This window comes from Zootoca vivipara, chromosome 2 (genome assembly GCF_963506605.1).
Source record: "Zootoca vivipara chromosome 2, rZooViv1.1, whole genome shotgun sequence".
NCBI classification, from domain to species: domain Eukaryota; kingdom Metazoa; phylum Chordata; class Lepidosauria; order Squamata; family Lacertidae; genus Zootoca; species Zootoca vivipara.
Genome location: NC_083277.1, coordinates 121,057,256 through 121,085,199, shown reverse-complemented (window position 1 = coordinate 121,085,199; position 27,944 = coordinate 121,057,256). Strand labels below are relative to the sequence as shown.

The 27,944-nt window shown below is 51.3% G+C and overlaps 1 protein-coding gene across 2 annotated transcripts; it reads left to right on the top strand.

The window, feature by feature from the left end:
• Positions 1-1,394: 1,394 nt before the first annotated feature.
• MBD6 (methyl-CpG binding domain protein 6) lies at positions 1,395-27,944 on the top strand. Of its 2 annotated transcripts, XM_035102437.2 has the most exons (13): positions 1,396-1,690; positions 7,303-7,452; positions 8,629-8,765; positions 9,259-9,361; positions 12,381-12,546; positions 13,951-15,204; positions 18,538-19,082; positions 19,946-20,087; positions 21,019-21,200; positions 22,175-22,672; positions 23,479-23,528; positions 23,637-23,712; positions 26,458-27,944. In XM_035102437.2, the coding sequence occupies exons 3-13, from the start codon at positions 8,653-8,655 to the stop codon at positions 26,530-26,532; spliced, it is 3,204 nt and encodes a 1,067-aa protein (XP_034958328.2). In that variant the 5' UTR covers positions 1,396-1,690; positions 7,303-7,452; positions 8,629-8,652; the 3' UTR covers positions 26,533-27,944. The 2 variants fall into 2 exon arrangements, with proteins under 2 accessions (XP_060128149.1, XP_034958328.2); XM_060272166.1 differs by lacking the exon at positions 26,458-27,944 and having other exon boundaries at positions 1,395-1,690; positions 23,637-26,448.

The following is a 27,944-nucleotide window of genomic DNA, read 5'->3' as shown; positions in this document are numbered from 1 at the left end:
CAAGGAGTGGCAAGGACCATTAGTTTACAGGGACAAGGAACCTTTGGCCCTCCATAGGTTTTTGGACTCCAGCTCACATCACCCCTGACCATTAGCCTCATTGGCTGCAGTTCAACACATCTAGAGGGTTGAACTGCATAACCCCCCCTCCCCCCGGTTTAGCACAACCTTCCCCAATCTGGTGCCTTCTGGATTTTTTTGATTACAACAACTCAAACCATTGGTCAGGATGAAGGGGTCTGTAGTCAAAAACACCTGGGGAAGCTTGCTATAAAGGGTAACTATGGTAATCATAGTGGATAGGTTTACTAGTCACAACAGCTAAATGGAGCTTGCCCCATTGAGAGGCAGGTCATCTCCAAATGCTGCTGCTGGGGCCAAGCAGCTGAGGAGAGCTGGGACCTGTTTGTGAGTATCACAAAAACTGATGGACCTTTGCTTTGATCCAGCAAGGCAATTTCGATGTTTCTTAACATGAACTGTGAGTTCAGCTTTCTGTTGGCAACAGGGTTCAAGTAAGCTGACAGTCTGGGTATGGAGGCAACATTCTCTCCCCCCACCACATAGTTGCATAGTTCAAGCGAGTACACTTAACATCCCAAGACTTGGGTATTAAATTCTCCCTTCAAAGTTGCTGCCACTTCTTGATATGGACAAACCTGGCTTCTCTGGTCTCTCACGGGCAATCCCTTGACCTGCTGTGTCTTGACAGTACAGTTTAGATCGTAGGTGTAACTTGAAACGACACAGAATAATTGTAATGGTCTGCACAACTCTGTACGACTTCAACACTTGGTTGACTTCTTACTTATACGAGTGTGCGTGTGACACAGAGAAGAATAGGGGTGTGGGTGTGAAACACTAATTGAATCAAAGTTTGCATACTTGGAAGGGATCCACAGGGTCATCTAGTCCAACCCCTGCAGTGCAGGCATCTCAACACACGGTCCCCTATCCAATTAGAAACCATACCGGACCCTGCTTAGGGTTTTTTTACTTGATGCACCACTAGTCCTATTCGAACAGTGTGCCCCTTTTTCGGTGCAATACCGGGGCGGGGAGACGAGGAAATACGCGACCCCGAGGTTCCGACTCTGAACAAAACCCACACGCCCTACTTTGCAGCTGCGAGCAAGTCACTCTGTGGCTCAGCCGGGGCACCACGGAGGGCAGCTTGATTTCCAGCGCTCCTTAAGAGAAAAGAGGGCACGGCACGGTATTAAAAAAACACGCCACAGGGATTCCTGCAGCACCGCTCCTACTTCCGCGCCGGGACTTCGACTCAGCCCCCAAACCCCGGGCCGTGTTTTACCCCGAGCCCCGTGCGCAAAGCGCAGCTCCTGCGCCCTGAGCGCGCAGCGGAGGAAGACGGGAGCGGAATTCCCAGGGCTGTTCCCCCGCCCCCACCCCGGCCCCCAGTGCGCATGCCAGGGAGGAAGCTCTCTTGCTCAACCCCCTCCTCTTCCTGGCACCGAGTCCGGGGGGGAGGGAGTGAGTGAGACAGGCGCTGGGGGTGGGTGGGGGCGGAGAGCACCCGCGATCCCCTGCAACCTGACCCCCCACCCACCCAGCACCCGCCGCAGCGGGGGGCGCCACCCTTAGGCCCCGGGAGGGGCGGGGGAACAAGTTGGAGCCTGCAGCAGCAGCAGCAGTAGCAGCGGCAGCTGGGGAAGGGGCATCATGAACCGAGGTAAGTGCCAAAGGGGGCCCCGGGCACTCTCAGCCGCCGCGCCGGGTGGTGCATTTGGCACGGGCAAGGGGACCGCCAGCGCCAAGAGCCGAGCCAGTTGGCCACCCCTCACCGACCCCGCCAGCTCCTCTTGACAGTTCAAACTTCTGCCGGAGTTATGGAAGCTTTCGCCTTCAGAGCGGGGAGGTGGGGGGAGAGAAAAGGCGACTTGGCGGCCGCCTCTTGGGGGGCAGCTCTCCTTGCAGTGAAGGGGGAGAAGCTCGGGATGAAATCACTGGCGGCGATTCCAACAGGCACCTTCCCAGCCACCAGAAATCCGGATGCACGCACGAACTGCTAAGGTCGGAAAGGGGTTGGTTGCCCTCTGCCTCCTTTGAGGTGGAGACGGTGTCCAGGCCTCACTCTGCCCAATTCAGCTGCTGCTGCTGTGGTGGAGGAAAATAGTAGGGCCAACACTGTTAGAAGCACCGCCCCTACTTTTGATTCCCCCCTCCCCACTTTTCAGACACCCAACAGCAGGTGGCAAGTTCTTTTGGATAGCAAGGGTGATCAACCACAACTATAATTTCCTACAAAAGGGCTCACACATCGACAGGAACTGGGTCTCTGCACATTTCCCATTCTTGTGTTGATAAATTTCAGATCTTGTTGAATGGGGGTGTGGTGGTAAGGAAAGAGCTGCTCATCCAATCCGAATCTGCCCCCCCCCCAGTCTCTGAGCTGAGAAGTGGTGGGATTTCAGAGGTATTAAGTGCACAAAAAGGGGACTGCTTAACAGCCTGCAGCTTCCTGAATAATTCAGACTGAAATAGGAGGTGAATATGTTTTCTTGTGGTCACTGTGGCAAGTCTGAAGCAGAGTAGGACATGGGACCCCTCCAAGCCCAGGGTCTTTTGCTCCAAATCACACAACTGCCCTTGGCTGCTCACCAGTTCACGATGGACTGCTGCCAATATTTTTACAAGTTCTGTCATATTGTTGTCCTGCTTGTTGCTCATCTAACATGGAAACTTCTGGGTACCTAAAATGTCCAAATGGGACATTTGGATAGCAGTTGGTTCCTGCTGAAGGGGACTGGCTTGCATGGATCCAGGCAGTGGCAATTAATAGCAAAGGCTTATTGTCTCTAGTTTATGCTGCTTCATTCCTCAAGGTATCTCAGGGCTTTTCAAAATAGGTTTGAAGTGTATGCTAGTATCACAAAAGAGCTGTGTTTGAATCTCCTCTGCTTCTGGTCTGTGTCGTGGTTTTGGGCAAATTCTAGATGTGCATTTGTTGAAAATGGTAAAAACAGAATATCCAACACCTTGCAGAATATAATCAGACCTGGCCTTGTATTTCAATAATCAGAGTACCAGCAATACAATACATGAGAGGCCTACCCTTTTCTCCACATGCCATTGAACTGAAAATGCATGCCATTTTAGAAGAGCCAGATCACATAACTAGACAATGAAGCATATCAAACAGCCAGGGTTACCCTGTGCCAGTAGCATAATATTCATTTTCCCATTCTCTCGCCGCAGGTCAGAATAGGATTCTGCTCTAAGCATTTTCCAGTGCGCTGTCATTTGAGGACCTGGCTGTTTCTTCCCAACAGTTCCTCCCACAGCGAGCTTTCCTGGGTGCAGAATGCTGGTTTCCCTCTATGCTGCACCTAGTCTCAATGGCTGCTACAAATAATGTTGGCATCTGTCCGTCTCGAGAGACAAATCCTGCTTAATTAAAGAAGGAGGGCATTTTGCTATCATTCCAGTTTCCCCTCTTTCCTTCTTGGTGTTTTTGAGATAAAAATTCACTCCCTGCTTTCTCAGAAAATGCACGGTAAATACCATACAACACTCTGAAAGGGAGAAATGTTTCCCTTCTACTGTTTCAACTTTCTAGGGTGAAAGTTGAGCAAGCTAGCATCCCTCAGTTGAGCAAGCTAGCATTCTCCCTTCTCCCCTCCACTAGCCTTCCCATAACTAGTTGGCTTGAGGTAGGAGGTTTGATTTTTATTGTGGCTTAACCACACCCACATCTGGCTCTACCAATGAGTGGCAGGAGATGGAGCCAGTTGTTGGCATGCTACTACCTCTATTATTAACCCTTTCTGGTATGTCTTTCCTGGGTTTCTGAGTTTGACATGTTCAGTTGGAGTTGTTCGAGGTGACTAGGGTTGTCAACTTTTACACTGATCCATGGTTGCTCTGCTCTTTCTCTGCTGATTTCTGCATATCAAGCAGCTTTTAAAGGCAATACTGTTGTTGGTTTTCCTGTTGGCAACCCTAATGTTGATTTCTATTTGCCATTAGGGTTTTAAGACTGCTCTGAGGTGGTATTTGACCTGTAAACGGCGTTTCCATGTGCTGCTCTGGTTTGCCAGAAGCGGCTTTGTCATGCTGGCCACATGACCTGGAAGCTATACGCCGGCTCCCTTGGCCAATAATGCGAGATGAGCGCGCAACCCCAGAGTCGGTCACGACTGGACCTAATGGTCAGGGGTCCCTTTACCTTTACAGCCTACTCTCTAATTCAGAGCTGTCTTAATGGGCTTAGATTTCCCAGTTTCTAAATAACAATTTTCCTGACTGTCTGGGGTGTGTAAGAATTGCCTCCAGGGAACCAGCCAGAGAAGCTTTATGAAAGCAGGTGAATATAGTCTGTAAACTGTAGTACAAGTTTGTGTGAGCAGATGGGCTAGTAACCTGCAGGCATTTTGTCGGGCACTAACTGTTTTGAACTGACTTGTAAGGCTGCTGTCCTCTTATGCTCTCTGACCTTTTGTACCTGAACACCAGCTGTATGACATCTGCGCATGGTGTGAGGCTGCAGTAAGGGCTGAAGCTTCACCTGAAGGAGGGTCTCCACCCCCATCGTTCAGCCCGGACACTGAGGTCCAGCTCTGAGGGTCTTCTGGTGGTTCCCTCGCTGCGAGAAGCCAAGTTACAGGGAACCAGGCAGAGGGCCTTCTCAGTGGTGGCACCCGTCCTGTGGAACACCCTCCCATCAGATATCAAGGAGAAAAACAACTACCAGACTTTTAGAAGACATCTGAAGGCAGCCTTGTTTAGGGAAGCTTTTAATGTTTGACAGGTTATTGTATTTTAATATTTTGTTGGAAGCTGTCCAGAATGGCTGGGGAAACCCAGCCAGATGGATGGGAAATAAATAAATAAATATTATTATTCACCTGGTAATTTTCTGCTACATTGCAGAATATCCTGCAGCAAAGCAGGGATAAAAACATAGGATCGGCTCTGTTGGTATTCAGAGGCATACTGGCTTCGATAGTGAAGCAAGAATCTAGCTAGCATGGCTAATAGCCGGTGATAGTATCCTCCATTATTATTATTATTATTATTATTATTATTATTATTATTATTATATTCATACCCCGCCCATCTGGCTGGGTTTCCCCCGCCACTCTAGGCGGCTTCCAACAATTACCAAAATACGTTAAAATATCACAGATTAAAAACTTCCCTAAACAGGGCTGCCTTTAGGTGTTTTCTAAATGTCAGGTAGTTGTTCATCTCCCTGACCTCCGATGGAAGGGCGTTCCACAGGGCGGGCGCCACTACCGAGAAAGCCCTCTGCCTGGTTCCCTGTAACTTTGCTTCTCGCAGTGAGGGAACAGCCAGAAAGCCCTTGGAGCTGGACCTCAGTGTCCACTGGCTAACAATGAGGGTGGAGATGCTCCTTCAGGTATACAGGACCGAGGCCATTTAGGGCTTTAAAGGTCAGCACCAACACTTTGAATTGTGCTCGGAAACGTACTGGGAGCCAATGTAGGTCTCTTAGGACCGGTGTTATGTGGTCTCGGCGGCCGCTCCCAGTCACCAGTCTAGCTGCCACATTCTGGATTAATTGCAGTTTCCGGGTCACCTTCAAAGGTAGCCCCATGTAGAGCGCATTGCAGTAGTCCAAGCGGGAGATAACCAGAGCATGCACCACTCTGGTGAGACAGTCTGCGGGCAGGTAGGGTCTCAGCCTGCGTACCAGGTGGAGCTGGTAGACAGCCGCCCTGGACACAGAATTAAGCTGTGCCTCCATGGACAGCTGTGAGTCCAAAATGACTCCCAGGCTGCGCACCTGGTCCTTCAAGGGCACAGTTATCCCATTCAGGACCAGGGAGTCCCCCACACCCGCCCGCCCCCTGTCCCCCAAAAACAGTACTTCTGTCTTGTCAGGATTCAACCTCAATCTGTTAGCCGCCATCCATCCTCCAACCGCCTCCATGATTTTGTTTGCTCCTCTTTTAAAAGCCATCCAACTTGATGGCCATCACGACACCTTTTCAGTCCCACAAGGTGGGACTAAGTCTGTAGCTTAACTTTGTGCATAATTTGACTGAGCATGGGGAACCTCCAACCTGGAGACCAAATAAGACACTCCTGGTCCTCAGGACACTCCCAAGCCATGCCCCTCACCAGTGCAGCTCCATGCCCTCCTTGAGTACTGTCGCCAGGCTGGAAGGTACCTTAACTATATGCTTGCCTGGATGGAAGAGGTGCCTCTGGATGTGCTACAGCAGGGATGGGGAACCTGGCGCCCTCAATATGGTGCTGATACATACATTGTTTGTATCCTTGACAATTGGCCGTGTTGGGTGGGTCCAGCAACATCTGGAGAGTGTCCCTATCCCTGGTGCATAGAAAACTTTGGGGTTTGTCTGGAATGTAGTTTGCTGCACAGAAGTAAGAATTGCATTGATTGCTCTGCTCATGTTTGCTGCTGGCTTCATTCACTTTTTGCCTCTGCCTGCCCCCATGCCACTGACCTGCAGCCCCTGGAAGGTTGCTCATGAAGGAATATGGCCCTTGTGTTGAAAAAGTTGCCTCACCAATGTAGTAAAGGGTGGCGTCTTCCAGATCAGTAGGCACGACTCCTGCCTTTTAGTTACCCCCCCCCCTCTCTGGAAATGTTGACCTGGTGCCGTAGAATAAGGTGGGGAAAGCTCTGAGGTGGCAGGTGACATTTATGAATGCTCCCCTCCATAAACAGCTCCCTGAAAGCAGAAAGCTAGCATGGCAACAGCTGGGCTAAATGTGCCAACTTTCAACTTGAAAAGACATGTTTATATTGGGGGACGGTATTATCTCATTCTGCTGAACGTGTAGACCAGGGCTTTTGCCTGGAGGGAGGGAGGGATGGCAGGTGGACAAAGGTGGGTCTCCACATGGGTCCTCCAGGGTTTCACATGGCTTCGCTTCCCTTTATACCCTTTCATCCAGTCTCTTGTACTTGCAGTTAGAGTGGGAAGAGGGTGTCTGCCTTCTGCCATTCTTTGCAAGGTGGGTGAAGTGGAAATCCTAATCCACCATAGCAACTGGGATTTCAAAAACGGGGTGGGCGGGCTGTTGTTGTCTTAACTCCAGGATGATTAGCAATGAGTTGACCAGGATGTGATCAGGTGTGTTACGTTTTACAGGTGAAGTCTTTGCTTGACTACCTTCTGAGCTCAATGAGGGGTTTTGGTGACCTGACAAAGGCCCTAGTGAAATGGGCAGGCCTTGAGCATTGTCTTTGTCTTTAGCAAATGCCTTGGGCCCACACGGTCTCTGTCATGGGGAAGGCTGTGGGGAATCTCCTCTCTCTCTCATGGCAATGTCTTCCTTCCATTCCAGGTGTAGGCTAGCATGGCCACAGAGTGGGTGTGAGCTCACTGCACTGGACATCACCTGGACCCCAGAAGAGAGACTGCTAGGCTATGAGTGCCTGAAGGGATCGTGCCCACTCTTACCGCCGCCTGCTGTGAGGTTTGCAGCCATGAGCAGGTAGGAGCCATTGGCAGAGCAGATCTGGGATTAAAGGATCAGCCAGCTGTTTGCAGTTTCACAGCTCCCTCCTGGTGGAGTTTAGTAGGTCAGAGCTGCCCAGGGAGTGTTGGGAGGGGGCAAAGGAAACAGACAGACAGGCTTGGGGAATGCAACGCCTGACTCCCCGATTCACCTCAGACACCCTGCTTCCACAGTCCTGAGCCTCCCACATCATGCTGATGCCTCTCTTCTAATCTGAAGCCCCCTTGCTATGTCACTATTTGTCCCACCCACTGTGCTTTCCTCCCTCTTCTGCCCCCCCGCCACTTGTCAGTTTGCCTCCTCTGTCCTGTTGCTGCTCAGTGATCCCAGTCTGCAGTGCCTCCTCTAAAGACTGATCTCTGTGTTGAAAAGAATCATGTCGCAGAGTCCCAGTGGGACTGTATCACTTCAGATGGCAAGTGGTAGCAGGGGAGGTCAAGGGTTTCTTAATGCTCCCCTATGTTTAAAAACAAAGCAAAAATTGCCCTCTAAACCCTCTGTACAGTGATTCCTCCACATGCAAATTGTAGAGGTACAGTCCTGCAAGGACTCTGCTGTGTGATTCTGCTGGTGACATAGCTTTCCTAGAGCTTTGCAGGCTAGCAAAGAATCAGTGTCTATCTTTTTTCGTTTTTCCAGTATGTCCACCAGGGAGGTAGGGGTGTGTGTGCGTGCGTGCGTGTGTGTGTGTGTGTGTTGGGGGGGCTCAGAGGTGATGACGCAAAATCTGATGCCACATTTTCTAGGGTGGCTGACAGTTCTACAGAGACAGCTAAAGTCCCTAGTCCAGGCATAGGCATCCTTGGCTCTCCAGATGTTTTGGAACTACAACTCCCATGATACCTAGCTAACAGGGCCAGTGGTCAGGGATAATGGGAGTTGTAGTTCTAAAACATCTGGAGAGCCAAGGTTGCCTATGCCTGCCCTAGACCAAAGTAAGCTCCATGCTATCAGGTGGCTTGTGCAACTAGGCTGCACCATTCCCAGCTTAGCTTTGGCCTGAGATGTTTGCAACTCTGTTACATGCCCTCCCTCCCTCCCTCCCTCCCTCCCTCCCTCCCTCCCTCCCTCCTTCCTTCCTTCCTTCCCCACCCCTCTCCAGGCAAGGTGGTTGTGCCTGCCATCTCGGTGACCCTCCGGGGTTTTTTTCAGGTGCCCAAGTGCTGAGGGAGCACAATGAATGGCGGCAATGATTGCTCTGTTGTGGATCGAGGTGGGCGCCTGGCAGTCACACCTGTGCCCGTGGGCTGGCAGCGCATGGTGGAAGAGGGCGGAGTGCGCTATATCAGGTAAGCCCGGCATTTTATCTGGTGATGGGGCAGATGGGGCTCATCTAGGGGAAGGGAAACTCGGATCCTAAACCTGCACGGCCTTGTGGGAAATCTTCAGGAGAAGAAAAGGCTAAGGAGTAAACCCTACACAAATTCGGAGTGGAGTCCCAAAGACGGTTGGGTAGCGCTTTGTATGCCTCCTTCTGGCAACTCCTGCAGCCAAGCTGGTGCCAAATGTATTGCTCTGCTTTCCTTTGAAGCACATCAGTGAGGCCGAGAGGAGGGGTCTTGTTGTCTGGGCAGCTTAGGAGCCCCATACACAGTGTCCAGGCTTGCACTTTGCTGCTGATAACACAACGCTTTGACTTCACCCTCGGAGGTGCACTCCATTGTCTCTGGAGACAGATGAATGCAGACAACAATATCTGGTGAGCTTCTTGTTCATCCCCCTGGTGTACTAGTCCCCTGACATTTCTTCCTTTCTTTCTTTCTTTCTCCCCTCGCCCCCTAGTCCCAGCGGCACAAGCCTGGCTTCGTTGGAGCAGACTCGTGCATACCTGCTGGCGGACGGCACATGCAAGTGTGGCCTGGAGTGTCCCCTCAACATGCATAAGGTACAGAACTTGGGAGAGAGAACCAGAACTGTGCTTGCCACCAGCAGTGGACTCTGGCCTGGAGGTTTTCAACCTTCGCCTAAGTAGTGAGAATAACAAAAGGAGAACATAGGTTGACAGTAGGAATTTTGGAGGATGTGTTACACCGAGTCAGCCCATGGGCCCAATCCAGCTCACTGTGCTCTGCACCGATTGGCAGTGGCTCTCCAGAGCTTTCTGAGAATGGGACATTGCCAACTTGACCTGGAGATGACAAGACTTTTGCATGCAAAGCATCTCTTGCACCACTGAGCCATGGCCCTACTTCCGCAAGTGGCCAGGCCTCATTCCAGAAAACGGAAGAGTTGGTCATTTGCTGGGAACCCTAGACTTGCAAAGGGCCACCAGCCCAGCCCAGCACTACCACCATTACCGTTCTTGCTTTTTGCAGAGTGCCCATTCGGGACAGAGACGTAGGCTGGGGGGGCACCTCTTTGTGGTAGCTCATTCCACAGCTTTGTAATTTAGCCCCGGAAACGGGATACAGAAAACCAGTCATCTAGTGCAACATCCTCACAGTGGCCAACCATAAGCCTGTGAGAAGCTCACAAGCAGGACCTGAGTGCAACAGCCCTCTTCCCACTTGCTATTCCCAGCATCCTGCCTCAGACAGTGGAGGTAGACTACAGGGAATTAAATATGGGGAGTGTGGTGTGGATGCTGCAATTTTGCACAAGTGCTGAAAAGAATTGCTGGAAGTCCTAAAGACTTCCAGCCTTTTTAAAGCAAGTTGTTGCAAAGGCACACTTAAACATATAAGAGCAGAGCCTGGTTGATTCTCAGAAAGTGGGAGAAGGGGGGCTGTGGGATAAGATTTCTGCTGGTCTAAGGACAGGGCTCCAGTGCCATATAATTCCTTGCTGCTCCCTATGGGAAGACTAAATGAGGCAAAACAAGAAAAAAGGCAAATTGGCTTAATCTGCACAATATCTCAAGGCTGCAGAATACAGCTTGCAGAGAGTACATACAACAGAGAGTTTTCTGCTGTAGAGGTGGATGCTGCCCTGTTTGGCTTGGGCATTCCAGCTCCGTGATCCTCAGGCTAGAAAAAGGTCTGACCCCTCTACAGTTCTGCCAAATTCTGCCCTTTAATTTGAAGAGCAGCATGCTAGATCTGTGAACGGGGACATGTTCACCACACTAAGCACCAGTAGCTATTTTGGAAAGGAACAGAAAGTGTGTGTGTGGCTTGGTTGGGGTCAGATCTTGTCATTCAGCAGCAGCAGAAGCTGGCAGGGCATCCAGGCCTCCCTTCTGCCAGCAGCACATTCCTAGCTCTTCACAGTGCAGTGGCTTTCCAGCTCTCCACCTCAGGGAAACCTCTTCCGAGTCAACTGTGATTTGCCAAAGAACCTCTGCATGTTGCATGCAGGGGGAAATTCCAGGGTGCATCCTCACTTCACACAGAGTCCCAAGTTAGGGCTTTTGCTCACATTCACTCTGTGTGACCTGAGCTTGCATCCCAGGACACACCTGGCACACATGCTGCTGCTGTTCATTTCAAGGGAAGTTGCCTTTCCAGGAAAGAAAGGGCCGTAGCTCAGGAAGTAGAGTGTCTGCCTTTCAGGCAGAAGGCCCCAAGTTCAATCCCTGGCATCCTGGCATCCTCAGGGCTGAACTGAGAGACTTCTGTTCGACACCCTGGAGAACCACAGCCAGTGTAGATAATACTGAGCTAGATGACCCAATAGTCAATTGTTTCTTCTCCTTTGTGGTTGGACAGAGCCACCTGCTGCATAGGGGACAGTTGTAACCAGAGCTGTTTGTATTCCCCTTGTGAGCAAGCACACCACACACAGGTGGAAATCAGTCTGCCTTTGGCACCCTAAGAATCTCAGCTGTCATTTTTTTTAAGAACAAGGTACTAGTCCTTTCTGATGCAAAGACACATTTGAAAACATGTGAACAGTGTTTGGAGAAAGAAGGCAGAGGGGAGATGACTAAGACGTCAGAGGGTTAGGAGGAGGGGCATTGCTTTTGTGTTCTCCGTGGCTCTTTGCTTGTCCCTCTGCCCCAGGGCTAACAGACAGAATTAATTCTGCAAACTGTATGCAGATTGATTTGATTTGCACAGTTTATTCAAGTTTCAGGATTCAGTCTCCGCTGGTGCAGAATTTAGGTTGGAGCTTTGTGGGCTTCTGTTTTGCTCTGAAGGTCAGCTGCTTTCCACCCACTGGGATGACCCTCCATTCTAGTTTCTTGCTTTAAGGATGACTGTATGCGGAGAAGAATTAGTGGAAGAATCAGCACAAGTTTGCTTTATAGGGTCATTAAGGTAACAGTCATCATTAGTATGCTGCGTTAGGACTGGAGAAAGCAGGATTCAGATCCCTGCTCAGCCACAAAGCTCACTGGGAATCCTTGGGTCATTCAAAATTTCAGCCTAACCCCCCACCACTGGGTTGTAGTTCAGAGGGCACAACCATATATGCTTCTCTCTGAGTTCTTGGAGGAAGGGTGGATATAGAATCATAGAATCATAGAGTTGGAAGAGACCACAAGGGCCATCCAGTCCAACCCCCTGCCAAGCAGGATATAAAACAGGGTTGGGGCACCTTTGACCACAATCCCCATCATTCTTGACCACTAGGCCATCCTGGGCCTCTTAAGGTGGGTTCCAGCACCTCTCAGTTGGGCACTATTGCCTTTCTAAAAGAACAAGGGAGGTGTTTATGGCCAGTTCTGGCCCCTCTTTTTCTAGAAAAATAGCACTGACAACAACCCTGTGAGGTAGATCAGGCAGAGAGGCAGTGACGGGCCCAGGGTCACTCAGTGAGCTTCCTGGCTGAGGGGGTTTGAACCCTGGTCTCCCAGGTTTTAGTACTCCCAGTGCTCTAACCACTACACCACACTGACTCTAACTTGGACCACAAGAAATGGCCTGACTCCCACTGCAGTCTCTCTTTAACACCTCGTTCCCCTGGGCTGGTCAGGTGCCCTCCTGTTTTTAAGTATTTTCTTCCCACCCCGTCACGGTTAGGTTTTCAACTTCGACCCAGCAGCAATGGTGACAGGGAGTGAAGGAAGCAAGGGCGACGAGGACATGACCAAGCTGTGCAACCACCGGCGGAAAATTGTGGCTATGGCCACGCTGTACCGCAGCATGGAGAGCCATGGACCCCTGAACCTGCCACACCTGGGGCCAGGTAACTCTGTTCTCCTGCATGGGGCCATATTCCTTCACTGTTCTTTTCGATAGCACTGTAAACCTGACCAGCGCTAGTGACTGGGAATTGCCTTAGCCAGCCAGCCAGCCAGCCTATTCAACCCCAGTGTGAGTCATTTGCTCTGGGCTGTCTTCCATTTAGGAGACCTGCTTAGATGGGTGCTCACACATCAAATTCAACCTGTGTACACAAATATTTGATCTGTATGCTCATAAAGTTATTTGCATGTAATATTCTGTGCGTGTGCAGTTTGTATACCTATGTCCACAGCAGTTGAGCTGTACAAATCAGCAAGGGTACACTCTTTTCACACAAGCACTTGCACATAGAATCATAGAATCATAGAGTTAGAAGAGACCACGAGGGCCATCCAGTCCAACCCCCTGCCGAGCAGGAAACACCACCAAAGCATTCTTGACATATGCCTGTCAAGCCTCTGCTTAAAGACCTCCAAAGAAGGAGACTCCACCACACTCCTTGGTAGCAAATTCCACTGCCGAACAGCTCTTACTGTCAGGAAGTTCTTCCTAATGTTTAGGTGGAATCTTCTTTCTTGTACCGTAGTTTGAATCCATTGCTCCGTGTCCGCTTCTCTGGAGCAGCAGAGAACAACCTTTCACCCTCCTCTATATGACATCCTTTTATATATTTGAACATGGCTATCATATCACCCCTTAACCTTCTCTTCTCCAGGCTAAACATGCCCAGCTCCCTAAGCCGTTCCTCATAAGGCATCGTTTCCAGGCCTTTGACCATTTCGGTTGCCCTCTTCTGGACACGTTCCAGCTTGTCAGTATCCTTCTTGAACTGCGGTGTCCAGATACCCTGTACCAATATTCAGTGTAATGTGTGAACGACCCTATAGAGACACAGGGGGAATGACCCTCTAATTATTTGTATCCTATGTTTTTGTATGTTTATTGTTGTTGTGTTGTTGAGATTATGTAAAGTAAAAGAAAAACAAGTAACACTGGATACTCCTAAAGTGGGATATACCGTAACTTTTATCCTTTCACACTATAAGTAATATAAAGTCACATGTAGCTCAACAGTGAGAAAAATTGTGCTTCAGACAGCACAGATTTGGGCAATGCCAATATAACTGTTGAACAACGTCCCCAAGGAAGAATTAGGAATGTCCCAAATGTATTTGACATCAGCTTTATCTTAAACATTTTTTTTTTTGCATCTTTTGTCTTCTGTATCTGCTCCACATCATCCAGTACCACCAGACGCATCACTTGCATTGCCACCTCATGAGTTAATGCAAAGATAGTGGTTTACAAAGTATATAGTTATGAAACATTAACTTTGCTTAGGCCCATGCAGTTTGCTTTTGCAGTGATTGCCTTTTGCATCTCTTGCCTTTTTATCTGTTTCCAGGGCCCAGCCTGATGCAGCTGCCTCACCCAACCACACCAGGGCCCAGCAGTCGCCCACAGCAGATGCTTCCCAGCAAAGCCTCCGCCACCTTGGCGAAGGGCCCTGAACTCTACCAGCAGTGCCCCTCTGATCGCTATGGCAACACCTGGTCCAGCCCAAGCTCTCCTTTCCCCCGCCACCACAACACTCTCTTTGGGGATGTCTTCCCAGGCCGCCTGCCTGCCACCACCAACGGCAACACCCGGCCGTCCTTCCCAACTGAACTGAGTGCTGTTGGGGGTCCCTTCCTGCCCAGCAAGGCCCTCTCAGACACGCTGTCCCGGCCCTACTCTTCCAGCTGCCTCTTCCCTCCAGATGAGGCGGCGTCCAGCCAGGAGGGCGGCCCCTGGAGCAGCCGGCCGGTGCCTCTGGGGTCTCAGACTAGCACCACAGGCTCACCCGCCCCCACCACCCTCTCCTCCATTTCATCACCGGCAGGCAGCGCCGAGCCGTCCCCACAGCGCTCTCGGCACTCCTCAGCTTCCTCAGAGCAGGGCCTCTCTGGACAGCGCCCAGCTGCCAGGCCCCCCGGCTTGGACGCAGCGGCCCCAGCTAATGCCTTAACCAACCAAAGCAGCAATAACCTGCCCTCAGTGCCCTTAGGAGCTGCCCCGGAAGGCAAAGGACCGCCCAGCCTGCTGCTCCTCCATCCTCAGGGCCCAGGCTCCTTCCCAGCCAGCAGCTTGTTGAGTGCAGCCGCCAAGGCCCAGCTAGCCAGCAGGGGGCGTCCTGACGAGCTGGCTGCCAGCACTTTACCCAGCCGCTTGCTACTGTCCATGGTGGGCGGGCGAGCGCCCAGGCGGCAGCGCCGCTCTCCCACCGTCCTGCGCCTGCTCAAGGATTCCCACTCGGTGGGGCAGGCTGGGCTCGCCCATCCGGAGGAGACGGCGACCCGACACCCCCGGCCTCGGGACCAGCTGCCAGCAGGGGAGGCCAAGAATGGACCCCCGAGCTCCGGGGCTCCGGCTCAGCCGCTGTCGTCCCTGCTCAGCCTGCTTGCTCCCCCCGTGAGCTCATTGGCCTCCCCTGGCCTCCCACTGGTGTCCCCGACCCCTGCTGGCGACAGCCCCAGCTCTTTGCCCTCCTTCCAGGACTTCAACAGCCAGCTCCTCAGCCTCTTTGGGCAGCTGGCCTCGGCGTCTTCTGAACAGATCTCAGGGAGCCCCCCACAGCCCAAACCACCTGCCTCCCCGCTCGGATCACACGGCACCCCAGGTAGGCCTGTGCGTCTGTAGGTGGGTGATGCCCTTCACAGAGGCAAGCTCCTCTGAGGGCTGCAAAGACTGAGTGAAAACTCACCCCTGGAGGCAGCGAGGTGTCTGCTATATGTCTCCTTCCTCCAAGGTGGCTGAAGCCAAGGATGGGGATACCTGTGGCCCTCCAGATGTTGTGGAACTACAACTCCCATCAGCCCCAATCAGCATGGCCAATAGGATGGGAATTGTAGTTCAGCAGGTTCTGGCTGAAGCCCAGGCTTGCCTCACTTGCATTGAGCCACAGCCTTTCCACCCTAAGCAGCTGTTGTAAGGTAGTGGCAGGCAGCTCAGGTTTGCTCAGAAGCAAGGCCTGCTATGTCGAATGTGGTTATTCCTCGGTATAAGTGCATTGGGATTACAGCCTCGCTGTGTGTGAACAGCAAGTGAGAATGTTCCCCTCAGTCAAGCCTTGCCTCAGTTAAAATCTAGTAACTAGCATCATGCTAGCTTTTATTTCTCAGGGCCAAACCAGGCTTGTCGTTTTTTTGTTCTTACTTTAATGGGGTTGTAGGTGGCTCTGCATCTGACTGGAGCAGCAGTGGTGCCGAGAGGTGCTTAACATTTTCCCTCAGAGAGTTTTCCTGATCAAAATCAGCCCCCCCCCCAATCTCACCAGCTGTTTTGCATTGTGTATGTACTGGATTTCTGTTTTCCGACACACTTGGATCAGGAAAATTGCCTGTAGGGAAAGGGTTAAGCTCCCTTCCACTAATTCAGCTAGATTTGGGGTAAAAACCAAACCCTGTACATGGGGGTACAAAAAATCCAGGTGCCCAGTAGCCGCTTCTGCCTAAAAAGTTGGCTGTTTGCTTCTAGCCGGTGCCTAGAAAATTTTGCTGCCTCTTTGCTCCCACTTAGGGTGGGACCATAATTCAGGGATCGAGGGCATAGTTTGCATGCAGAATGCCACAGGTTAACTCCTGGCACCTCCAGTTAAAAAGAAAAAGAAAAGCAGGTATCAGGTGACATTGAAGACCTCTCTGTCTGAGACCCTGGAAAGCAATCACTAGCCAGGATAGACCATGTGGGCTGTATGGACAAATAATCTGGACTGGTATTTTTTTTATCTGTTTATTTAATCTTTACCTGACTCTTTAGCTGAAAAAGCTCAAAGAGCAGTTTATGTACAGTCTATGAAAACAAGGCAGTCCCTTCCTGCTACCAACATGAGTCTGATCAAACTGCAGGAGGCAGTGGAAGACAGGAGTGCCTGGTGTGCTCTGGTCCATGGGGTCACGAAGAGTCGGACACGACTAAACAACAACCCTTCCCTGCACATTTGCCAATGGGAGCATCCCTCCTGAGGCACTTAGTAGCTTTGGAAGGAAGGGGGAATTTTTTTCAGCAGGATCACCCTGGGGGAGACGCTGATTAACCTCTTGCCTACTTACTCTGCAAACCACTCTTTGGTTTAGAGATTTCTTTGTGTCTGCTATTTAGCATCGAGAAGAAGAAAGATTCATGGCAGTGGAGGCTGGTCTATCCAGTTTAGGGCGTGGTACTGCCTGCTAGCCTCCTCCATCTCAGTGTTGCTCTTGCAGGGAGAATGAAGGTATTAGCGGCCTCTGCCTGTCATTGGCTCTACCTGCTGTTGGGCTGCCTTCCTTCCACCCCAGCAGTCCCAAGGGGCATCACCACTGACTCCCAGAACTTGGCAGCAAAGCATGTTAGCATCAGGGATCCCTCCCATCATGGCCAAAAAAGCCACACAGGTGGATGCTGCCAAGAAAGCACAGCAATGTGCAGAAGGTTGCTTGCACACCTTGGATGCTAGCAGTGGGCAATCTTTTCTTTCCTTCTCTGTAGCTCACGGAACAGTATTGCTTGTCCAGCCAAGGAACTGGTTAATGCTGTCTCCACACAGCTGTGCAGCAGATGTTGTATTAAGAGGAGCTTCATTTAGAGTAACCAGGTGCAAAGGAGGGGAGAGAGCCCCTGCATGTCTAATAGCTGTGCAGAAGATGGAATTTAGTGAGGACAGCATTTTTCATCGCTGCAGTTCTTAGGGTCCGGATACAGCACTTTCATAGAATCATAGAGTTGGAAGAGACCACAAGGGCCATCCAGTCCAACCCCCTGCCAAGCAGGAAACACCACCAAAGCATTCCTGACAGACAGATGGCTGTCAAGCCTCTGCTTAAAGACCTCCAAAGAAGGTCTTTCCCAGCCCTGTCTTCAGATGGGGCTTTCTACATGCGGAATATGTTCTCTGCCATTGTGCTGTGGCCCCTCCCATGACACAAGGTACAATGTCCCTCCTGTCTTCCACTGCATCAACTTCATCTTCATCCTATACCCAGCGTGGAAGCCAGTAGAAACAAAGCCTTGTATTTTTCTGCAGCTGAGCTATGACGGATGCTGAGAATTATTTGATGTTCATCATCTTGTAGGTGGAGCATGGTGCAAGTGCTAGCAAAAGAGTCAGGAAGAGTGTAGTGGTGTCAGCTAACCAGAAAAATGACAGCCTCTGGGACTTCCGGTCTACCGCCATCGCTGATCGGCGAGGAATCCTCGAGCTCTGAGGTTCCTGGCTCTGTGAGGGAGGGGGGAGCTGCGAGAGCAACGCGGCCCCCCAGAAGAACCCCAGATTGAGCTTTCTGGGGGCGTTTAAAGATTGGCTACCCTAATGGGGGGCCGAACAGAACTGAGTGGCTGGATAGTGGTGTCTCAGGAGGTGATCTACAGCAGGCATCCCCAAACTTCGACCCTCCAGATGTTTTGGACTACAATTCCCATCATCCCTGACCACTGGTCCTCTTAGCTAGGGATCATGGGAGTTGTAGGCCAAAACATCTGGAGGGCCGCAGTTTGGGGATGCCTGATCTACAGTGTCACAGAAGACTTCATTGGCCACTGAACTTTTAAGTGCCGGACTGGCTATCTGATGCCTCACAAACAGGATTATTATAATTCCATGGGTTGGTGGGGAGGGCGCTGGTCTCTTGAACCTGAAATAATTGCATGGCAAAAAAGGTAGAGGTGCCGGCAGCTCCATGCTGAGCTAAGCATCCTCTGTTGAATTTTGCCTGCCACACAACTGCAAAGAAGGTGGCGAATTACGTGCCTATTAAGTCTGCAGTCCTGCACATGCTTAACGAAGGAATAAGTTCCGTTGAGCTCAGCAGGATCGATCACCTTCTGAGTATACATGGAAACCAGGCCGCTAGTGGGCCTCTTTTAAACAAGTCCTTCTGGGAAAGAGCAAACATGGGACAGTGTATTGGAAGAGAGAGTCCTTGAGGCGACCGTGTTGCTCTTCCTCAGTGTCTGTGCCTTTCTTGTCCCTTTCTAGGTGCCGGTTCCGCTTCACCTCTGACTCCCAAAGCCCCGCCAGCAGCCAGCCCTGTGACTGTCCCCACCAGTGCAATGGAAGGCGGGGGCCTGGGCTGCCCTGTGGCCTCGGGCCCCGATCCCTTCCCCTTCCTGGCACAGGAGCAGGCGCTGCCTTTTGGGAATGCTCTACCTCCTGGGCTGCTCCCACTGGGCTCCTTCCCCTTCTCGCTGACCCTGGGCCCAGAGACACCACTGCCCCCCCTGAACCTGCAAGGGGACCCCGAGGGGCACTCCTTGCTGCCTCTGGTGCTGCCCAGCCTGGATTTGCTGCAACAACCAAGCGGACTCCTGGCATCGCTGCTGGGGCTGCCAGAGGTGACGTGTGAGGTGGAGAGGGAGGCAGCCGCGACTGAGCCCCTGCTGGAGCCCTTCACCGGCCTCCATGAAACTCTGCAGCCCCTGCTCTTCCCAGCACTTTCCACCCCTCCAGCTGTCCTAGCTTTAAACTCAGCACTGTTGGCGACCAGCCTAGGCCCTTCTGAACCTGGGCCAGGACCCCCACAGGTAAGAAAACGGTAGGCGGGATTTGCCGGAGGCTGCTTGTTCCTTTTAAGAGGAAGGTGTCCTCTCACAGGGCACTGGGAAGGAGGGTGGGTGGAATGGAAGGAACTGTATTTAGTGAATGCCTGGCTCATTTTGCAATGTGGTCACAGATTGAAAGCTGTTTTTAGGAAAGCAGGTCGGAGGAGGAGATGACAGCCACAGGAAGCATGGGGCTTGCAATGATGGAACATTTATTATTTTATATGGTGCCACTTTGCAGAGGCGCATAAACAACACCCATGGCCCAAGGAGTTTCCATAATTTGTCCATTGCCATGTGGGTGGAATTGGATTGATTCTATACACCTCAAATACTATAGAGGGGTGCAGTGCAACTCTGCCCACAGAATCCCTGCCAGTCAGTGCTGGGACATCCAGCGTCTGGGGATGGGAGGCAGAGCTCTGCCCTCACCAAAATAGCACCCCAAGTGTAGCATCAAAGGAAGGCAAGCAGGCATTAACTCTCTAGCGAGGGGCTAGTAAGCAAAGAGCTCTCCAATATACATGTGGGACTGGGGGCTACATGCCTGCCTTGCTCCTAGTGCCCTGTGTCTGGGTCTCATTCCTTGGTCATGCTGTAGTGTTATGGAATGCCAGGAACTAATAATGGATAATGAGATCGACATTTGAAGGCTCAGCTGACCTGCTCTATTGCACAGATAGAAGCAAGCATGGCTGCTCCAGAAGAACAGAAATTCTGCAGAGGGTGGGATGCGGCAACACTGAGCCATAGCAACAGGCTTCGGGAACTCTCTCAAAACCAGCTGCTGGGCTTGCCCTGCCCCTTGGCTTCCACCTCACCCTCCGCTGCTTTTTCTCCCCCAGACTGGCCTGGCTAGCACTCCTGTGGCACCTACCTCCACCAGCGCAACATCGACGACTACTGAGGGCGCCCCCAGCACCTCAGGGCGGCTGCACCCCCTCATGCCTCAGCTCGTGAACCCCCTGCTGAGCACCACACTTCTGGGTCAGTTAAACCCCTTCTTTCTGCAGGGCCAACTCATAGGAAGGCGAAGCAATTAAGGCATGACAGGGCGACAGGGGGGGGGGGGCTAGTAGGAGATGCAGCCACATACTAACATGTCCGAATCTGTGGAACCAGGATTGAACAGGGCCTGGATGTAGTTGTGTCACAGCAGAAAGAAATAGTCCTGCTTTTAAAGCTTTGTATTGTCAGCCCTTCCACCCATTCTGGTTTTATTATTTGGGCCTCTAGTTGAAAAGGAATCACAGCCACTCTGATACTAGGCATTCATTAATGCTCCACATAGTAGCGCATCAAAAGGGTCTGGTCCCCACCCCCACCCCCGGCAACAGAAACCATGAAAGGAGCCAAACTGACAATAAAAAACATGTGGCCAAGGTCACCCAGTCAGTTCATTGAGGTAGTGATGGGGAAACACCCCTCTGACTTCAGTTTACTTGCATTCTCCCTCTTGATCTGAGGCTGGGAAACTGAGGCCCTCCAGAAGTTTGGAGTCCAATTCCCATCAGCCCCTCTCAGCATGGCCTAGGATCAGGGATGATGGGAGTTGTAGTCCAGCAAGATCTTGAGGGCAAGAGGCTCCCCCCCCATATTTTTGTTATTTTGGGCTGTCACGTTTTCAGGCTTTGGATTCCAGAAGTATTTGAAGGCCCTTGAAGCCTGTGTGGAAGAGCTCTGTGCACATGCAGCTGCGCATGTCTAAATTATTCCAATGCAGTTGACAGCAGGTGTGTGTGTAGAAGTCCCTTTCACCCGTTTGGAGGGACAATCCTGTTCCCTTTAGTCAGTATATATTGGGCAGGGGAAGAGAACATATGAAAACAGGTGCTGTGACAGCTCTTGCAGTGAGGCACCTTGGAGCACCCTTGCGGGTGGTTGTTGACAGCCTGGCCTCCTTCTTTCCACCATGCAGGTGACCTGTCAGGGCTGAACCCAGGCTCCGGCCCCTCGTTGATTGGAAACCCTCTTCTCCAGGCCCAGCAGCCGCTTCTGCCACCCAGCCTGCAAGGGCCACTGGGACTCCAGCTTTTCCAAGGGCAGCTGCCCCTGCTGGCGGCCTCCAACCCCCTGGCCTGCCTCCTCCAGAGCTTGCAAGTAAGTGGAGAGCTGAGGGCTGTGTCTGGCTTCCAAGGGTAAGGCATCATTCAGAAACACACCCCAGATTCAGTACTTGGGGAAAATGCTTATGAGTGTTTTTTAGACTCACTAATATGCTGCATTAGCATTGCTTACTTTGCAGTATTTGGGCTATTTCAGAATGTTATAGGATGGGTTAGGAGTGTTATGCTTGAGATTTTTTAAAATTGCATCTTTTCACCAAGTTGTGTGCGCTCTCTCTCTCTCTCTCTCTCTCTCTCTCTCTCTCTCTCTCTCTCTCTCTCTCTCTCACACACACACACACACACACACACACACACACACACACACACACTTCCTGGTAGCATCCAGAGGTGAAAAGTGAGTGCCAGGGGCAAGGCCTGGGCAAGTACATAATTGACAGTAGTTAATAGCTGTTTTAGTAGGAAAAGCTGATTTCAGTAAGGGTGATCAGAAGTGTGAGGGTGGGGAGTTGCCACCCATCAGGCTCTTGTTCACGTGTGTTTACATGTAACATGTATTTTAGGCCAGAGTGGGGATTAGACCCTGGATCTCCTTAGCCAAAGCCCAACACTGTCCAGTAGGCTGGCTCACAGGGATGGCGAAGGATTAAAAAGAAGCAAGGTGAGAGGAGCAATTGAAGCAGGAAAGTAGAGCCACTGTACTTTTGGGAGCAGGGGTAGGCACTCCCTGGGTGCTGTTGGACTCCAGCTCCCATCAGCCCCAGCCAGCATGACCAGCAGTCAGGGTTCATGTGAGTTGGAGTCCAACATCTTCTGGAACACCACAGGTTCCCCACCGCTGGACTTTGGGAAGTAGGTAACACAGGGTGTTGCTGAAAAGACAAATGTTTTGAATACTGAGGCCAGCTTTAATGGACTCAGCAGAAGTCAATTTAAATATGCTTTTGGAGAAGCAGTCTTTGCACAGTTCTGACGGATTTCCTCCGCTGTCTTGTCTCTTTTTGCCAGCTGAGCTCTAGCTTTGGTGTCCCAGAGAAGTCCGTGCAACCGAGTGAAGCTCCAGCCCCAGCCCCAGCCTTGGCCAGTGGGGCCCCTGCAGCAGAGACAGAGCCAGGCCACAACACTGCATTGCCCCCCTCTTGCACGGACGCTGCCCCTACAAGTGCCTTAGAGCCGCCCAGAGCCCTCGAGCCAGCCAGGCAAGGACAGCAGGAGGCCCCCCTGGGGCAGGAGGCCAACAGCTCGTGTTCCCCGCTCAAGCGGCCCCGTCGTGGCACAGAAGACCTGAACGGAGACTCTGGCAGCAGCCTCCCTCGGGGGCCAGGGCGGGGCGGCAAGTCTGGACGGCGAGGGGGCGGGCGGGGCAGGGGCAGGCGGCACTTCAACGGCCAGCTTCCTGACTTGGGCGCAGGGCACCCGTCCCATCCTGCCTGGCACTGCAACGGGGAGATGGTGGCCAGCAGTGCTGAAAGCCAAGCGGGCGCTTTTACTGTCCAGGAGATAAAGGTACGTCAGGTGCTAAAACAAGGGGGACAGGGAGTCAGGGGGTGACTGGGAAATGGGCTCCACCCTGACTTGGCTAAGGGGTGGGGGAGGAAGCACAGCTTGCAAGGCCCCCTTGCTATTCAAAGGCAAGCTGCCTCCTGCTTTCCTGATGCTGTGGACAAATGGGATGGCTCCGCCATATTGCTGGCCATCTGAGTTGGACTACGTAGACCCGAGGCCTTTGCGCACCAACACACTTCTAATGCTGTTTTCAGCATAAGGAATGCCTCTGGTTTGAGCCCTTGCTTCAGCATTGGCTATGAAGGGCCTGCTCCAGGCTGAGCTGCAACAGTGTTCAGTGTGGCTGCTAGGGAGCTTCACACAGAAGCCTCAACAAGTCTGAGTGAAGCATTGGGTTTGCACACTCACACTCACTCTCACACTCCCAACACCCTTGCATAGCCAGGAAGAGGGTGTCCATCATCTGACTTTTATCTCAGTTCAGCATTACATTGAAACTGGGGATTCTGGTTTTTAAAAGACGGCCCAGTTTAATAAGTCAGTGAGTTTGAAGTTAGCTTGTTATGAAACTAAAACTGACAGAGCTCTTCAGGGCCACTTGGTAGGAAGAGGTCAGGGGAGCGCATGAGCCTTGTGGGATATTCAAAGTGCCCTTTGCATAATGGTCCTGAGGAGTCCAGGGATTGGAAGATGGACAAACTGGGTGGAGCTGAGTGGACAAATGGATGGCTCCAAGGACTCTGGGAGCAGGAGGGGGGGCGGAGATGCAGATGCAGATGCTCACCTTCCAGTCACCCTTCTTGCAGGGCCCTCCTGGAAGGCGACCAGCCCGACGTGGCCGGAGGAGAAAAAGCAGGTGAGGACCATGTCCCAGAAAGGATGGGGCTCATGGCGGAACCTAGAGCAAGGTTGGGGGGCACTGAAAGCTTCTTCCTTCTCTTTAATCCACCTGTTTTTTTTGCAGTGGTGCCCGGCCCAGCGCCCGACCTGAAGCTACACGGATCCGGGGTCCCAGTGCTGATCCAGGGCCCAGCCCATTGGTAAGTACCACCCCACCGCCACCTCCTTCAGAGTGGTGGGCACTAATCTGTCTTGCAGCAAGGCTGTTTTCTCCCTCTTCCCGTGTGCCTGGACACCACACACAGCCCATGCATCACACCCATGCACTTCTCCAAGCCTCCTGTCCACGTTTGTAGGTTGCAAAGACTCAACCAACTGCTTGGGGTGAAAGAGAGGCCAAGGGAACAACCACAAGTCACAACCTCATGCATCCCGCGTGGCACCCAAGTCAGAGCAGAGGCAAACGATTTTCTTGGCAAAGTGCTTCTCAAGGTCACAGAAGGCCAGTGAGAGTTCCTCTAAGCTGCTCCCTGGGTCCTAGAGCATAATAGACCTTTTGGGCCACAGGGAAACACCACTGGATGGCACCAAGGAGGTGTAATAGAGCAGAGAAGCCATTGCTCTCTCAGCCACCATCCCTGCTACACACAAGGGCAATGGCCTGTATTCTGTCAGACTAACCCCGGGTCTTCCTCTTGCTGCTCCCCTGTAGCTTCATTGTGGGTCAGTCCTCTGGGTGAAGGGTGGTCTGGTCCAAGGCCAGTTTAAAGATGAGAAACTGTAAGGAGGCTTCTCCTAACAGGATTTTCTAGAAGATAATTGCATTGAAATTGCGCATGGAAGGCTGGGACCTGGACAGCCGACTGAGCAGGCACACACAGGTCACATGATCAGTGTCTTTCCCACCCTGACAAGGTGTATTTCTGTTTCAATTACAGTAGTTCCTAAATTTGCATTGGTACATATTCATCAGCACCTGCAAATTTTTTTGCACATGTGCCCTCTTTTGTCCCTTTTTTTTGGTGGTGCGGGTGATGCCTTTCCTTTTTTGGGGCAATGCACAAGTAGCCACCCCCCACTTCATTGCCACAATTTATGTCTTCAGATAATCATTTCCTTTAAAGCACTTACTGTTTTTGAAAAGCAAAAATATCAATACACTGTGTGGATCTGATTGTGCCGCAAATGGAAGAGTCTGGCCTCTGGTGTCCATTGGCTTCATCTGGATTTCTGTGTTTTCAGTTTAAAATAAACAATTGATCAAAAAGCTTTCTACATTTTGGAGATGAGCAAAAGACAAAACAACCAGAGCAAAGGCAATGCAAATTCATCTAAAAGTGAAGAGTTACAAGGTGTCCTGCAATTTTACATTATCACTCCCATGCCCTGGTGATTTTATTGTCTTTGTTTAAAACATTTCCATGTCACTTTTTGAAAGTGCTTAAGGCAGCTTAGAACATGATAATTTTAAGTATTTTAAGCTCAAGGCTGTGTGCACAAAAACTGGGTAGAAACCTGTACCTACAGCAGCACAAGCCATCATACCTCTCCCCCTGCCAGCCATTATCTCCATGTCCAAAGGCCTTTTAGAACAAATGGGCCAACACACGCATCACTGGACATCAACAGGACAAGCCCAGAGTAGGAGCTGTGAGGAGGCAGCAATGTCAGCACATCCCAGGAAGGGCAGAGGCTGGGATAAGTCTGGTTCTCTGGACATCATCCCTGAAACCACAGGGCAGCAGGACCAAAAGAAGCTGACAGGAAGCTGATGAAGTCACCAGGGGAAATTCCCAAGGGAGGGAGACTCCAGGGCACTGAGGGACTATGAAAGCAGCTGGAGGACCATTGGAAGCTTGCCCTAAGTTAGAGGATAAAGGCCTTTCCTCTTTGTTGTCAAGAGGGATAAACTATTTGGAGCAGTGGCGGACATAATTGCTCTGGTGACAGTGCGCAGAAGTGACTTCCTTGTGTCCAAGCCCAGAAAAGGGAGGAAAGATGGAATAGGGCTGTTGAAGATGATCTCAACAGCAGAGATGGGTAGGATTATGTCATTCTTGTAAGGACACATTTATAGGAATCTGGATTTCCATGAGGGGGAAAAATCTGCAATCTACTAAGTAGCCATTGCCACACTCTGCTGGGAAAGCTTCATTCATTTCAGTGGGGCTTGTGCTGGAGAACTGGATTGTGCCCCATTGGCAAGGCTGGTTGTCATGTCCCATTCTGCCAGCTCCAATGACACCTGCATTGACTGCTTCACCCTTCCCACCTCTTGCCAAAATCCGTCTCATTTTCCACTCTGCTACTGTTCAGTTTTGCCAGCAGGACAGAGTATTGGGTGTTCATGATGTGTTCCTATTCACATCAACCCTCTGAAACAAACCAGTTTTTTGTTTCAGCAATTGGCAAGGAGAATTAGCAAGAGCTTTTCTGTTACAACCCCAAAGCTGAGGAGAGTTTTCTCCAGAAAGAGGCATCATCAGCCCTCATCTTAATGGGAGGCTCACAGTTCAGTGGTAGAAGCCTAGAGACCTTCAGCATGCCAAGCATATGCTCTGTCTCTGAGCTATTACCCTTCCCTTAGTTTGCTGCCTGGACCCAGGAATGGATTTCTTTTGCACTCCATCCTATTCCCACCCTTCCTACTATTATCAGTGGACTAGGGCTGTCCCAACTTGCCTTAGCTATACCTTTTAGTTTTAGTACCCACTGCAGAGTTAAGTTTTATTGTTGCTTGTTTTATGGGGCATTTTGCCTGCTGCCCTTGCCTGCCTTCTTCCACACCCCTTCCCTCTTTTTACACCCTGGAAATAAATGGACTTTATTTATAACAGGAGCGTCCCCTGCACTGGTCTAGATGCAGCTCCTGCCTCTTGAGCTCTGCCCACTTAGTAAACTAAGCTTTAAACACCCCCTTCACTCTCGTTCTCTTTTTCTGTTAGGTTGACTACACTGTTGCTCGTCGGCCACGGCCTGGCCGACCCGTGAAAAACAGGAGGAGGAAACTGCCCACATAGCACCGCCTGAACCAGAGACCCACCCCCCCCTCACTCCTAAGCGATCAGAGCTTAGGACACCTCTGTCTTCTCTCCCCCCCCAGCCCCCCTTAATCTCTGGTGCCCATCCCCTGGACATGGGGCAAGGGGAGGGAAATACCAGCAAGAGGATCGGCTGCTGCTGCTGCTGCTGGGCTCTTTGCGCCTTAGCCGTGAATGTGTTGTAGCTTCACCAGTTGCCTGGGCCCTGAATCTCTCCTAAAAGGGACCCCTGAAAGCACAAGGTGCATCTCTGGTCACAGCATTTGTTTTGGGATGTGGGTGGGTGGGAGCAAGGGCTGGGATGGGAGCAAAAGGAGCACTAGAGCTGGACACACCCATAGCACTTCTTGGAAGCTTTTTTTCTTTCTTTCAATGATCTGACGGGGAGTCCCTTGCTGCTGTGTAGTGGCCTCCCCTTCCCCTGACGCTGGCGAGATTCCCCTCCCCCCCCTCGGTTAAATCTCAGAACCTCAGCAGGAGTAGCAAGGGCCGTGTGCTCCAGGAAGAGGACATCATGGCCCTTTCACTTCCCACCTTACCTCAGACCTGTGTGCGCTTTAGCACCCAGGTGAGAACCAGCTCAGGGTTTTAATACAAGAATCAGTCTCTTTCTCTTTCTCTGCCTTGCCAAAAACACAGACAAGATCCTGGCCCCTGTGCTAAAGGTACAAAGCAATAAGGAAAAAGAAGCCACATTTTTGAAGGGAGGATTCGTTCTCTTTCATAGTTCAGCAATTCATTCACTCCCCACCACACTCCCCCCCCCCGCCTCCATTGAGACGCTACTGAAAGAGTGTGGCCACAAGGTGAAGCCTGGCTGGTGAGTTGGACCTGCTCTTCTCCTTGGCTCTGGCTGGGCTCCTGGGACTGGTAGGGCTTCACGTTCTCACCCCCCCCCTTTACACACACAAACAAAAAAGCAACCTTTATAGAAATCCTCAAAAGAACACTCAGGTCCTTGCCCAGGGAGAGGAGGAGTTTGGCCCAGCTTTGCCCCTGCATCTGCTTCTCTAGCCCCCTCCCTGCAAACAGACACACTACAGCCTTCATCTCTGAACGACCAAAACGCTCCACGCCCCACGTACACCACCACCTGCCCCCATGTCTGGTTGAGAATCTTGACGGATTATGCAAAAGCACTGTGTAGATACTGTACAGTTCGCGCTGTCTCCCCCTCCCCTGTGCACTTCAAACCAACCAACCAACTTCGGCCTTTGTTTTGTATAAATAAAATTTTTAAAAATGAATTTGGAGGGGGGAACTATTTTCCTTTTTCGAGCTTAAATTTTGTTTTGTAAAAAAAAAAACAATTACACAATTGTGAATTGTAGCTTTTCTATGGGAGCGACTTTTAATTTAACAGATGAAAATATTTTGCCGCTTAGATCGAA